Genomic DNA, 15,474 nt, shown 5'->3' on the forward strand with positions numbered 1-15,474 from the left:
ATAGGACAACAGTTATTAGCAGGCACCTGGACCCGCACCTCGGGCGTATTTCAGCGCGTAATTATTTATTAGAATATAATTATAATTATTTTGTGTCTATTTTGTTGATTTGTTTTTTTACATTTTTGTTGAAATACCATCAATTAACAATAAAAATATAAAGTAAAAAAAGGTTTTCATAAAGACATTTTTTAAGATTTTTTTTATATAAGCAATTTCTGCCCAAATTGTCCTCATGGTCAATTTAAAGGCATTATGCAGAAATCAGTAATCAGAAAGGATTTTTTTCCTCTGTATTTGGGAAAATGGATTCTGCAGGGATGTTAATTGCTCCCTTTTAGATGTACACCTGTACAAGGCACCTGCATTTGGAAGTTTAGTGGGACACAAGGCGACTAGAAAGCAGCAGGGAGGGTGAAACTGTTTGGAATAGGAGGTGTGTGGAACCTATTGAAGGGGTGGAGACGGATACTATAGCCTGTTTCACATCAGGTGAGAGAGAAGGCTTTTAACACAACAAGAGTGACTCTGAGCTTGCACTGAGCATTGGCATGTGTATATGCTGACAGAGCACGGTCATTTTTTACATGGCTACTTCATCAGCTCAAAGCTGCGCCAATGGTGAGTACTTTACTAATCACTTTAGGCAGAAAATGTATTCTGATTCTTCTTATTATACAGGATTTATATATCAGCATAAGTTATCGCAGAGCTTTACAATATAAAGGGAGATATAGCTACATTTCAAGACAAGATGGTTAGGAGGGTCCTGCACGTGGGAGCTTACAATCTAAAAATTGTATAGGTGTGAATGGGCCCCTTATCAAAGCAAATGTGCTGTTACTACCAGCAAGACTGAAGAGCTGACATTCAGGCCTCCTTCACACCTTTTACGCTCTGGTGCATTATTTTAACACACATTATATTGCTCATTAATGTGTCCAACACACCAGACTGGGCAAAAAAAAAATGTCACAACATCCACAGTAGTGCATTACTGAGCATTGTTAAGATGATGATGATTGATGATGATGATGATATACAGGATTTATATAGCACCCACAGTTTGCACAGCGCTTTTAATATAAGGAAGACATGCAATCACAATACAATTCAAGACAAGATGGTAAGGAGGGCCCTACCCATGAGGGCTTACAATATAAAAGATGTTAGTGCATTGCGTTAGGGTGCCATTAAAAATGTTGTCAATGCACTAACGTGTAATGCATGGGTGTGAAAGGGCCCTTAGGACCCCTTTAAATTACTTCTGTTATAATGTCTGTACCACAATGCTGTGTGTTGCAATGCCATTCATTTTGAATAGCACCCCAAAGCACTATTACAGTAGCAACCATTGCATTGCAGCACACCAATGCACATGCTTTGCAGTGTGCTGCATTAATTTTTGTTTTTTTGTTTTTTATGTGTCTGATATTTAGTGCATTACAATGAATGGAGTGCCTGAATACAATGCACCAGTGGTAACGCAAAGCATAATGTGAAGAGGGCCTTGGAAGTGCCTACATGTACTCAGAAAGTAAACCCCAAAAGCTCTCTCATACAAATGACAACTTCAGATCCCAAAATCACACTTAAGACTGTTTCCTGGGTCTCATTATTGGCCTATACCTGTGATGAGCATCCTGAATGGACAATTATGAGACTTGGGAAAAGAAGGGGGCACAGCGTATCAAGTGTGATAACATATGAAAGTATATGATGGATAAAATAATAAAATGTCTTGGGCTTCAAAAATGTTCTGGACGTATGTACAAGCACTGATTCAGAAACTCACAGCTTTGGCAAATTGCATTGTTAGGAGACAATGGAATCAGGTTGCACTGACAACTTTTACACTGATCATGTTTTCTGAGATGTGAAAAGCTGAAGATGCACGTCATAAAAAGCCCCTTATAGTCGCAGTTTAGATCACTATCACTGGCTATAACTGGAAGTAGTCACGTTTGCATCTTATGAGCAATGGGCTGACACTTGTGGCTGGATTGGACAGTTGGCCGGTGATAGGTGGAGGTGTTGTGTTTTGGAATCTAATGATTTTAAACCGGAGTCTGGCTGTATTTTTTTTTTGTAACTCCTCTTTTTTCATATATACCCTTCAGATATGATGGAGACTTGTATTTTTACATAGTTATCAACATCTTAAAATAATCAATAGTATAATACAATGATGTATCATATTTGTATCTTTATTTGACACACAAGGTCACCGATTATAAGACCATGAAACATTATATACCAGATTATATCTTATACCAGATTATATCTTATATCTGGCTCTCTTTTAAATTGCCCATAGGAAGCAAATTCCTACAAATATTTTATAGGTATTATGATAGTCAGTTTTGAAAATTAGAGTTATTTCCATAGATGGTTTTTCTAAGATCTGTCAAGCAGGGACTCTGGGCAGCTCTGTAAAAGACTTTAACACTGCAGTCAACTTTCCCACCCTAATTATATAGGAAACAGATAGATACAGCCCATCAGTACCATGTGTACCAAAGGAGAAGAACTGAATGGGGGGGAAAAAACAAAAAAAACATCTTGGTGCTTTTTGTGTATAGCTAACATGCACCTCAAATGAACTTTTTAGTAATTAAATGCGCAAGACAACAACAAACTACAAAACGTGAGAAGTCTCTTTACATTGTGTTTTATGTAACAGTGCTAGTTCATGGAGACCAGTCCTGAAGTCCCTGGCTATTCAATTGTTATGGTCATTGAATTACTGAAGGCCAGTTTGATGGGAGTATTGTGGTTTCTTTTAGAAGACTCTCAATAGAAACTAAGGTCCAACACCTTTTCTGGAGTAAGGGAATTGAAATGTTACTGGTGGTATGACTAATACACTTGGTATTTATTGTACGCAAAGCCAAAGGTGTGTGGGGGTTTTTTTTGTGCCCAGTCTGGGGGACTCCCTTTTACTTTTTATTCCAGAAACACAGCAGGAACTAAAAGGAGATCTCTCCAAAGTAAGGGGATATCCCTTACCCATACACCTATCAATTTTCTTTCGGAAATCGTTTATCAATGGTCTTTCAAACGATAATTGATCGGTTGATGGGACACCAACGATTCTGGCCGAATTTCCTCGATTAGTCAGGCTATAAAACTTTTTCTCGACTCGTGTGAAATAGATGGGTTAGTGGCAATTTCGTATGAAAAAACATTGCAGCAAGAACACTGCACATGCGAAAAGAAAATCTGTTCTTTCGATCGACAACATTCGGTGAATTAGTATTGCTAACGAACGATTATCAGCATTGGTCTGTGCTTGATGGGCTATTTGAGCTAGAATCGAACGAGTGTTCTTGGCAGCAACGAACATTTCTGATCGCAATCTATAGGTGTATGGCTAGCTTTAGACAGTTGTCACCAGAACAGGTGTACCAATTAGAAGAATTTCTGTAACAACTCAAATGTTAGATTTTTCCCATCACTTTTTTTGTACCAGTGACAATGGTCACAAAGGCAAGGGTAAATTTCCTAAATGGGGACACAGCCAGCAAAAGAACCCCAACAGAGATTCCAAATTATCTACATTCTGTTTTTACCGTTTTTCCCCAAAAGTAAGACCTAGCACTATTTTTCAAGATTCCTGTAATATAAGACCTACCCCGAAAATTGTTTGGTAGCTTGTGAGGGGGAACTTGAAGAGCAGGAGAGATGGTATCAACCTGCAGGGACATACTGTATTAAGGGGATGACAGGGGACTCCCTCAGGCCAGCGCAGTGACAGGGAGCACTCCAGCACCATACTTCACCAACTGTTGTCCCCCTGAAGGAACTGCTTTAATGTAATGGTACTGTACTGTAATGTGTACCGGTAAACGGTACCGTACTTTACTGTCCACTGTCTAATGCCCCCACTGCTGCACCGCTGGTAATGCTGTCCCTGATGGCAAAGGAAGCCGGTGCTGTACAAAGCAAGGCTGCGGTGGCGGAGGGAGCAGAGCCGCATTAGCCGATACTTCCTCTATAGCGCTGGTTACTGTGACAGGCGGAGGGATACCAGATAACTTTGGATTGTTGTACATTTTGTTGCACATTAAAAAAATAAAAAAGACATCCCCTGAAAATAAGACCTAGTGTGGTTTTTGGGGGGCAAAAAAAATATAAGACAGTGTCTTATTTTCGGTATAACTGAAAAACTTCTGGCTTAACATATGCTTTAATGGCACATTTTTATTTATACAGATCAATATACAGTCATGTGAAAAATCTAGTACACCTTTTATGGAAATTAACTTTTTAACATATTTCAACAGGCAAACATTAGATCTTTATTTCTACAGATAATGGTGATGATACTTGAATAAAAACTGCAGAAAAATTCAGCTTCAATCATTTATTCACCCCAAAAAAACGAATACTGTAATGGTGTACTATGGAAAGAGTAAGTACACCCTTGGCATCAGAAGCTGGTATTGCCCCTGGAGGAGGACATTTTGTCCACTTTTCTATGCAAAATTCCTTCATTTGCAAAATGTTTGCTTGTATGAGCTGCCCCTTCCAAAATGTTAAATGGAATCAAATCAGGGCTGTGGACTAGTCAGTTCATAACATTTATTTTTCTGCCCTTCTTTGGTGGATTTGCGAATGTGCAATTGAGCTGGCAAGATGACACCAGATAACATTAATAGTAAAGAAAAAACCAGACTCTAGCAGGGTTATTCACAAAAGGGTGAAGCGTTTGGAGAAGAACAATCTAGGCCAAAATAGCTGAACTGGAAGGTGAGCTGAATTAAAGGATTTTTCCAAATCAGCTATTTTGGCCTAGAATGTACTTCTCCTGCCTTCTCCAAACGCTTCACCCTTTTGTGAATATCCCTGTAGATGTCTGCACACCTCCCTAAGGAGGTTATATTCATTGGCACCTAATCTGGAACACCCAATTTTATTTTCATGAATTTGAAGTGGTGATAAATTTTGGGGGTGTACTTACTTTTTCCATATGACAAATCTGCCTTTTTGGTTTTTAATTTAGATCATGAAAATGAATACACCATATACATTTATGTAATTTGTTCAAGTACTCGCCTTTTATCGGTAGGTACTATTTGAATTAAGATCTAATGCCTGTTCATTCAAGTATATTGAAAAAGTCATCCATTCCCATGGGGTGTTCTTACGCTTTCACATGACTGTACCTGCATGTTTTTGCAGTTCTGGGTCCCACTAGGGACACTCTGCCTGTAGTTTAAATATTTTTCTATGCTTTCTGTAGGTTTCCTCTTGTAGGTCGATTTTGCTTATACAAAACTAGTTTTTCTTTGTGACACACCTAGGCGATTCAGATGCTGAGCTGGTTTCGATCGCACGACTGTTCATTGTAAACCGTGCGATTGTCAATGCATAGAGATGTCTATGGGACCCAAACCGTGCGACCAGTGGCGGAGCTAAGGAACAAAGGGCCCTGGTGCAAGATTTTTTTTTGGGCCCCCCCCTCCAAAAAAACCCACAAACACAGCGCTCTCCTTCCGCAGCGCTTGGCCGGCTGTCACTTTCTCTCCTCCCCGCTGGGAGACGGAGCAGCGTCCAGCGGGGGAAAAAGAAAGCACGGATGCACCGCTGTATCAGCAGAAAAATTGCACTTTCGGCATTATGCCAAAAGTGCCATTTTCGGCCAATATGTTTTGGCGGCCAATATATGGTGCAGCCCTAATATTTACAGCAATACAGAATGGCACAGGCTATAGAGGACTACACATCCCAGCAATACTTTATATAACAATAGCATTTCTGTATAAAGTACTGCTGAGATTTGTAGTCCTCAGCAGGCGATTGGTTGTAAGTCATACAGCAATCGCCTGCTGTTAAAAGCGGTACCAAGAGCAGCCGTGTTCTTGTTTTAACCACTTCTGCGGGCCACCGTCTATAGACGTACTGCGGCCTGGAAGTGGTTAAAGTGACATTAAAGTAAAATTTTTTTATCTCTCCACCCAATGTTAATGTTAGCACTTACCTTCACTGATGTCTCTTAATCCGATCTTCTTTCCTGATGTTTTCATCTGTCCCTCCAGCGGTGCGGCGGGTCTCCGATCCAGCGCTGACTCCTCTGTCATTGCTGGCACTTCCTGTCCCACGGTGTCTGCATGCAGGTGCATGCGTCCGTATACTTACCTTGCGTCTCTCCTCGTCTCCCGCCCGAAAATCCGAACTGCGCATGCGCCCGCCCCAAGATGCTTTGTGGCCGCCCGAGCAGTTTCGGGTTTTCAGACAGGAGCGCGCGGCTAAGACTGGGTGAGTTCAAACCGCTGTTAAAACGTTTTGTTTTTACAAAAAAAAAACTTTTTGCATATATCTACTGCTTGCTAGCCTTATATATATGCAAAAATATCCGGAGTGCTTAATAATCCTTTAATACTCACCTGATCCCTGGAACGACCAACAAGCGCAGACTCCCGTCTCTCACGCTGTCAGAATATGCATACAGAGCGTGTGCTGGTTACTATTTAAACCGGCGCGCTGTGTGCAGCTTCTGAGAAGATACGCTATTAGCATAGCGATGAAGCCGGCTGCGCTAATAGCGTATCTTCTCAGAAGCTGCAAACCGCCGGTAGTTCCGCCACTGCGTGCGACAATCGTCCGAAAATAGCTCCTGCACCTTGTCGCGCGACAAACCGCAAAGGTGTGAACAGCCTCCATTGACGTCAATGCGAATCTGTGTTTTGCGCGACTCAAACTGTGCGATAAATTGCCTTGGTGTGCACCGCCCCTCCATGTAAAGAATGTATCATACATTTATTTGCAAGTAAATAAATCTCTAACTGGTTTATAGAAGGCAAAATCTACAGGGTGCATTGAAGCAGTGTGAAAATGTGTGACAGACTGACCCCACGAGTCCATACTGGTTTGTAAGCTGATCTCGGGTGTTTAGAAGACGGGGGCAGCTGAATTGATGGGCCATTTAAAAGTCCTTTGAGCCCCACCCATTGTATGGTCATTTGTATGGCAGGAAATGAGTGGATTCAGGTCACCAGGTAACAGGCATTCGTCCTGCTTGATGGATCTGCTGTAATGGAGTCATTTTACACCTCAGTGACTGAGGAGGAATTCTCAAATCAAACATAGAACTTCTTTATAAAACCAAGTGCACGGGAGCCTTTCCATAGCAACCAGATTTAGGTATTTGCTTTCAGGGCCCATTCACACCATGTCCGGATCAGATGCGTTACGTTAAATTTTTCTTACGCACCAAAAATGCATCCCAATGCATTTGTATGTGATTTTTTTTTTTTTTTTGGGCTCTGTTCACACCAGTCCAGTCTGTTCCAGTGCAGGAAAAAAACAATGCCGCATGTCACATCTTTCCTGCACTGGAACGCACTAAATTGCACCACAAATGAACCGGAACGCAATAGAAGCATTGACATGGAGCAGAAAGATTAATTTGCATAATGACCACCCCCCCCAAAAAAAACACACTGGAACGCGTCATAAACGTATCGCACCGCGCTTGCAAAAACACGTGCAGATCTGGTCCGGACGTGTGTGACGGGGTCCTCAAGACAGGTTCGTAAATGTTCTTTTGGTTGCTGTGGGCAGTATTAGTATTGGTGGTTTTGTTTCTACATAAGTATCACAAAGTTTCACTGATGATTGAATTCACACCACAGGAAAACTTGCAATAGAACAAGGGTAGGCAACCTTGGCACTCCAGCTGTGGTGAAATCCCATTATGCCCCTGTCTCTAGGAGTCATGCCTTGCAATGCCTCATGAGACTTCAACACTTCTACAACAGTTGGAGGTTTCCTACCCTTACCATATACCTTTTGAGATTTCAAACATTGATTGCAATGTAAATTTGCCTTTACCTTGAGAGTGCTAAGATCCTCAGTAAGTCTGAGGTGCTCTTTATCAGAAGCATGATGTTTGTTTTATAATTTGTTGGGCAATAAAATAAGTACAATGTGTGTCTCTTTTGGGGTTCTATTTATAGAGAAATCGCAGAGCCATTCTCCCTATTCGCATTTTTTCTTTGCAGATCAAATGTATTATCAGTGAAATGTCACATTATGGCCACTAGATGAAGCTGAGGAGCATAGAAAATAAATACTTGATATGCTCCTCGGTTATAACCAGGCTGATTTGTATTCTGCTACAGTTAAAAACTAGTATGCTATACTGCCTTTAACCTAATTTTGCTATAGGATTGGCATATATGACTATAGTAAGCTCCTCTGGGGCTGGTATTGATGTTTCAATGGCCAGTAAGTGCATCAGAACTGGTCCATGTTGCATAAAATACTACTAAAATGTAAAGGTATGATGTCCATTAATGTTGTGAAATGTTATTCCTTTTTTTCATAATATTCAGTTCAGTTTTCTTTGTCTTTGCAGGGACATTGGTGACCCTAGCCTGCCTTTCCCGTCAGGTCTTGTGCCAGATTCTGGGTGACGCTGACCTGTCGGCCTCTACATTCCAAAATCTGACTATCGATGCAAACCTAGCCTCAAGCAACACCAAACATGAATTCCTCATTGGTGTGGCACTCGCTGTGTTTTCCAGCATCCTGATTGGTAGCAGTGTCATCCTGAAGAAAAAGGGGCTCCTACATCTGTCTCAGCAGGGCAGGACGCGAGCCGGTAGGGCAACCTCGTTCTAATGGGTGGAGTTTTTCTATTTATCTTTGTTTTTGCAAGTCTTGGCTTCTATGATCTGGATCATAACCTCTTTTTACTTTGCTGTTCCATCCCCACAGACCTTTGTGACTGTTCAATGTACATCTTTAAGAGAATGTTCTCTTTATGTAATGAAATGTTACTTACACGTCTTTTGAGCTTTGCCAAAAAGGCCAAGCCTTTTTTTTTATTTTTTTTTTATTTACCTCACTAAAGCCTATGAATCTGGAATAAGTGCCGGGGTCGCACCTGTGCATACAGCTCATCTCTAAATGCATATCAGCTCATGTAATTAATTTGCAATGGTACCATGCAGTTTCCACTTACATGTGTTAACCTGTATTTAGCTTAGCTGTGTGTAGAGAAAATCAGATTCTGAGCGCCCAGGAAAAAGTGATCTGGGAAGCATATAAGTTACTTCTACTTCCCAGATAACTTTTCCTGCATTTAGAAAATGTAAGCACTGGATTGTAAGTGAATGAGGCCTGATTTGTCACAATGGCAGTCTAAATTGCAGCCATTAGAAGTTTAAAAGTATTTCATTTTAGATAACGTGCAAAGGTCAGAATCTCTGTCAGGGTCTTATTGCTGTCTCTGCTTGGAGACTCCCGCTCTTTTTCCTGGGCGACCACAATCCGGAACTGAAAGCGAAATAGAGTCTAAAATCCTAAATTGTCATCAAAACTGGAGTAGAAGAGACATTTTCAAGTGGGAATACTTGTTCAGTGACAGGATTTTCTTTGGAGAGATTTCCTCTCAATTCCTTTTGTGTCTCAGATGGGAAGTGAAGGAAAACTGTCTTCAATGGGTTTTAACCATTCCTAACTCTAGATGTGCTAGATGTACAGCAACTGAGCAACACCAGTCACCGCACGTAGAAAACAATTGTCCCTGTGGCATCTTTCTAAGATGGGAATTCTGTTCACCTTCAAGAGATTTTCTGTTGTATCTCCAGGAAAGGATGTGATGGGAAATATGCATAGTGAGACACGGGCAGCAAAAATAACCTGATAGGGCAATTGACCACCTTCCTACACTCTAGATTTGGTTTTACATTTACTCACTTTTTAAGCCTGAATCCCAAGATGGACATTTCTATACAAGCGGTCTCGGAGGTTTGTCACATTTTCTTTGTCTATTTTTAGGTGCTGGCGGACATGGGTACCTGAAGGACTGGCTGTGGTGGGCTGGACTTTTAACAAGTAAGTCATTTTACCCCATTCTTCCCCAAGCAGGCATGTGTCCTCTAGCATCTAAACAGAAAGGTTTTTAGCTGGAATATTCTAATTCATGCCGCTCCTTCATACAGCTGTGAAGCAGAATTGGTGGTGGTGGTGGTAGTGGTGGTGGTGGGGGGTGGGATAAATTGTCTATAGAAAACAAACTAGCTCATCAACACCGAGATGGTGACTTCCCAGGGCACATGGCCTCGTGAACGTGGAAAAAACGCCTTTTCCCTTACTGAGATGAAATCATAGTTTACAACAACATTTTATTTATTTCCCCTTTTTTTCCCCTTTTCCCAAGCCACATGCCTTTAATTCACATAGTAAATCTTTCCTACTCCCAAATTGGTCCCATTAGATCTCTGTGGTTTATCATGAAATAAATAATAAAAACAAGCTGATGTGATGGGCTGCTACAGTAGCAACTGCATTAAAAATAATGCATGGATAGTTCCTAACTTTCTTTGACACTGTTGACTTACCCTAGTGGTAACGTTTGGTAGTGGTGCTGGTGAATTGAATTTTCTACCTTCAAAAGTTATGATCACTTGGATTTAGCATTTATTAATTTTATTTCTTTTTTGTTTTGCAGTGGGAGGCGGAGAAGTTGCAAATTTTGCTGCTTATGCCTTTGCGCCAGCAACCATTGTGACACCATTGGGAGCTCTCAGTGTACTGATCAGGTAATTGACCACCATGAGGCAAAGGCTTGCTTCTAACCAGCTGATATGACCAGAAAATTAGCTTTAAAAGGCTAACTTCAATTTGTATTCTTCCTCAGCGCTGTCATGTCATCTTATTTGCTGGGGGAGCGCTTAAACATCTTGGGAAAGTTGGGGTGTGCACTCAGTGTGTTGGGGAGCACTGTACTGGTGATCCACTCCCCTGAAGAACAAAAGGTGACCACGGTAGAAGATATGACCTCCAAGCTTAAGGATGCAGGTAGGAGAGACAAAAAGCTCAATGCCTACAATCATACCAAACTATTTTTTTTAAAGATAGACTAAAATGAAAGGCCCTGTAATACATATTTTGAATTTTCATTCCAATGTTTTTCTTGCCTAAATTCAATTATTTGAATCCACAGGTTTCATCGTGTACATCAGTGTTCTTTTCATCTGTTGCCTGGTCCTCATCTTCCTTCTCTCACCTCGTTTAGGACACTCAAACATTCTAGTCTATTTAGCAGTATGCTCCCTGTTGGGGGCTTTCTCTGTGTCTTCTGTAAAAGGTCTAGGAATAGCTGTGAAAGGCCTTCTTACAGGCCTACCAGTCTACCAGCACCCCTTGCCGTGGATACTCATCCCCATCCTCATCATATCGGTAGTCACCCAGGTAAACTATCTCAACAAATCACTGGACATTTTTAATACATCCCTGGTCTTTCCGATCTACTATGTGTTATTCACTACAGTGGTCATCACCACATCGCTAATCCTGTTCAAGGAATGGGTCTCCATGTCACCATTTGACGGTGTGGGTGCAGTGTGTGGTTTTCTCATTATCATCTTGGGAGTCTTCATGCTCCATGCCTTCAATAACCTGGACATCAACTTGAAGAGCCTTCAACAACAGTTGCAAACCCTTGCACCTGCGCCCACCAAAGAGGAAACTAAGAAAGAAGATGGGATCACTGCAAATGCCAAAGAGGAAACCAAGAAAGAAGACAAGATCACTTTAATAGACAACATGGAGACCGAGTACAGTGGTGGTATTCCTAAAGTGTTTGTTATTTACACCTAGACTGGGCTTCTGCACTTGTCTTCATTTATGAGCTGAGCAAAGCTGCATAGTTCCCTATGCCTTAGCAGTAACTTATAGCAACCAATCAGAATTCAACATGTGAATTGAATCTGATTGCTGTTACAGTACTTTATAGATACTTAGAGTTGCACTTCATTTATAAAACAAGGGTGTGTAGGCCATCCATTTTTGGAGAAGCCTTTCCTGGTATGACATGGGTGTGGGTCTTAGTGATGACCCTGGATCAGGAACATGCAGAATTGCAGAGAACGCATGCTTGGCCTTCCTTGTGTCCCTGGATAGACAGACAACGTAGTTAGGGTGGTGATCTTCAGTGACATGTATGAAGGATCAAAAAATAAAATTGGGTTGGGTAGCTTTTGTTAGGACATGTGTGACTGGGTTTGCAATGATGTCCATTTGGTTGTGGCTCCAGCTAGTGACTTATTGCACTAAACAGTGCTTAAGGTAGAACCCCAGCCAAAACCTATTTTCCTCCTAACTTGCTAGAGTGAGGAAGGGTTAAAAATGTTGGCTGATTTTTAAGTCTGATATTTTGTTCAGTCTCCTCCATAGATATATGATGCAAGGTTTGACATACCACACAAGCTGATCTTGTTGATGTTATGCCAACTTCAGAAGCATTGCCCCATGTCTAATCTGCACTGTATCCATATTTTTCACTTGGGTTCTACTATTATCTTGATTGGCTTGGAGGAGTTGGCAACCCTGTCATGTGTTTATTGTTTTGTGTTTCCCTGGGGGGAGATTCATCCTGTTTATCCAGAGGATCATTTTAATCGGAAAAAAATTGAGGAAAAAGTCAAAATGTTTTGTCACCAGAAAAGAAATAAAGGAAAACTCTTCCAATGAGGACACTTGTTGCTATGGCAGCAGTCTGAGGTGAACATGAGAGGTATATTAACCATTCCCTACTCAAAACTTAAAGTTTTAGCTTTATACTTTTGTGATCTGTATAACCTTTTATAGTGTATGTGGGTGGTGTGTGTGTGTGTATATACGAGAAGGGAAGGGGCAACTCAACTGAAGGGGACTCCCAGCCAATGGGCCATATGTATAATGTCTGAAAGGATAAAAAAAATGTTACCCTTGGCAATCAAATTCTTGGTGACAACAGGAATCTGACTATAGGGAAAATGCATTTTGAGTTAATGTGTACATGGATGAGCCTGATTTTTCTGCTAATGCGAGTCTCAATTGAAATGTATACTGTATATTTTATGTCAATTTTGTGAAGTGTGTTTGTTTTTTAAAGTTACCTTTTTTATTAAGTTATATAAAATATTTCACATTCAGTTGTGTGGTCATTCTACAGCCCAATGCTCCATATTTATGCCTTAACTGACCATGTTTTATGCTGTCTTAGGGAAATTGCAATACACATGGAATTTTGGTTTAAATGTTCAGTACTCTGACAATAGATTACATGACACCAAACCGAAGAGTTAAATCCTAAAAATGCATTCAAGTACCTTTTTAACTAATAACAATGGATCTTATTTCTGTATCACTCGGCTGTAGATCCTCAAATCATCCCTGAATTCATGCTGACACTGTCCTTCATTCTGGAGGGAGGGTCACGGGAGAACACAAACTAGCGTCCTCCCGTGACCCCAAAGCTCAGTATACTGAGACGCTGCAGCCAGGACGGATCCCAACAATACTGTCTGGATCCTCCCAGCTGCGTGAGTGATAGCTGGCTCTGCCTATTCAGAGGCAGAGTCGGCTGTGCCCTCCCCCGTCCGTTCCCCCAGTCAGCGCTGGAGGATCAGACAGGGGAGGGATCACTGCAGGGAGCCATGAGTGACACGTATGTGTTCGCTCACTTCCCGATCTACTGAGTCGACCTGTGACAGTTTCATTGTCATAGGTCGGCTCAAATTATGACGCGGAGTGAAAATCACTCGCCTTATTCTCCTTTTAAGGTGGCCATATACCTTACAATTATCGGTTTATATTTTTTTTTAGTGCCTTCATCGAACCGTTGTTCGATTTCTGCTTGAATACCCCATCATGCTCCGACCAATGTGAATTTCGATTATCGTTCGTTAGCAATACTAAGTCGACAAATTTAAACGATTGACAGAACGAATTTTCGTTCTCGCATGTGCAGTGTTCATGTTGCGAATTTATTTTTGTACGAAAACGCCACTCATCCGTTGATGGGTCCTGTGTCCTTCAATGGACTGAAGAGAAAATAATTTTCATGTAGTTTATGCATGTGTCCCCATAAGGGAAAGAAGTCATATAACAGTTGTTTGAATAACTTTATTTTGTGCGCCTCATGTTTTGCCACAAACAAGGTGTGTTGTCATTACAGAATGCAAAGCTGAGTGAAAATCATCCGTTACATTGCAGAGAAAAAGAATGCATAAAATAAATTAGTCCTGAGGTTCAAAAAAAATTAAATAATTGAACATATTTGAGAAGATGACGGCTGCTTTATCCTACACAACAGAAAGATTTCATATGGAAATGGCTGCTGTAAACATAAGTTATCACTGTGACTAAGTCTCTCTAAACCCAAAATTCATATATTGCATTTTTACATGGCGATCCTGTAAATAACGCGTTCTGTCCCTGCGTTTCCATGCTTTTTTATCCACTGTATTGATGAAGGGAGCCATGGTTGTCGCACAGGCTGGATCCTGAACATGTTTGCCTTTGTTCAGCTCCATTACATGGTGAATTGATGGGATTAGTAGTTATACAATAACAATAAGATTTTTTTTTTTTTTTTTAAGCGGACAGGATGTGACAAGGACACGGCATTTCTGGCGAGATTAACAGCTATTTTCTATATTTGCCAAAAATATTCTCAGCCTAAACAGTAGCAAAGCCACCATATCTAAGGGCTACTGAGCTGCTAAATTTTTTGTTTTGGATTTAGATACACTGTAAGGGCCCATTCACACCAGCAAGCTGTGCTAAACATACAGCTGCTGGTGTGTGATACAGGCACAGTGCTGATGCGCCGACCCCAGCACTATTTACCTTATTTTTGTTAAACCTTATTGAAATGTCATGAGTGAATCAGCACAGACCTGTGCAATGTGGTTGCACTGTGTCGCACCACGCTAATCTGAAAAAAAGTACAACATGCCACACTTTTTTCAGTGCACACCACTGCAACTGTGCCCATTGGAACAAGGTAAATGGTGGCCCTGGTGGTGTGAGCAGGCCCTTCAAGAGTGCAGAATCTCTGGATCGGGAGGAGGTGAGTAGGTATGTCTATGATCCAGAGATCTGCAGCTGCAAAGTTCAGCTCCTGGCACGTGGCCTGCCTGTGTGAGCAGCACTACAGCTGGCTGGTTGTCAGACATCTTTACTGACTGGGAGCACACACGGGGAAGAAGTGTCACAAGAAGAAACTATCCAACCATCAGGTCTTTGTACTGCATCGATGCCAGATCCATATATTGGCCAAGTTGGGATGAAAGATCACAGCTGGCCACAATGAGCAAAGTGATAAATTGGCCCATGTATAGACTAGCCCAGGGGTGGGCAACCTTGGCACTGCAGCTGTGCCGAAACTACAAATTTCATCAAGCCTCTGCAAGTCAAGGTGTGGGTGTCAGTCCTGTAGTTCCACAGCAGCTGGAGTGCTGAGGATGCCTACCCCTGAACTAGCCTTTCCTCCCTGTAATCTGGTTTTGCACACAGCCTTCTGCTCTGTCTTTTCCTGAATGTTTGTCTTTGCCAGGTGGCTACAGGGACAGCGAGTCAACCATAAATGGTAGGCATGACACTTCCGTGCCAATGGTCATCATTACATTACGTTTACAATAGCCTAGAACAACAGCACCTATAGGTCATATTCAAAATGCTGACTTCTGGTTG

General features: G+C 41.4%; 1 protein-coding gene across 1 annotated transcript; it reads left to right on the forward strand.

Moving 5' to 3' along the window:
* Positions 1-541: 541 nt before the first annotated feature.
* NIPAL4 (NIPA like domain containing 4) lies at positions 542-11,613 on the forward strand. The gene is made up of 6 exons (XM_018564138.1): positions 542-621; positions 8,363-8,608; positions 9,790-9,846; positions 10,463-10,553; positions 10,652-10,812; positions 10,958-11,613. The coding sequence occupies exons 1-6, from the start codon at positions 588-590 to the stop codon at positions 11,611-11,613; spliced, it is 1,245 nt and encodes a 414-aa protein (XP_018419640.1). The 5' UTR covers positions 542-587.
* The last annotated feature ends 3,861 nt before the right edge of the window (positions 11,614-15,474 follow it).

The sequence above is a fragment of the Nanorana parkeri genome, unplaced genomic scaffold (genome assembly GCF_000935625.1).
Source record: "Nanorana parkeri isolate BGI_ZX_2015 unplaced genomic scaffold, ASM93562v1 scaffold729, whole genome shotgun sequence".
NCBI lineage: Eukaryota > Metazoa > Chordata > Amphibia > Anura > Dicroglossidae > Nanorana > Nanorana parkeri.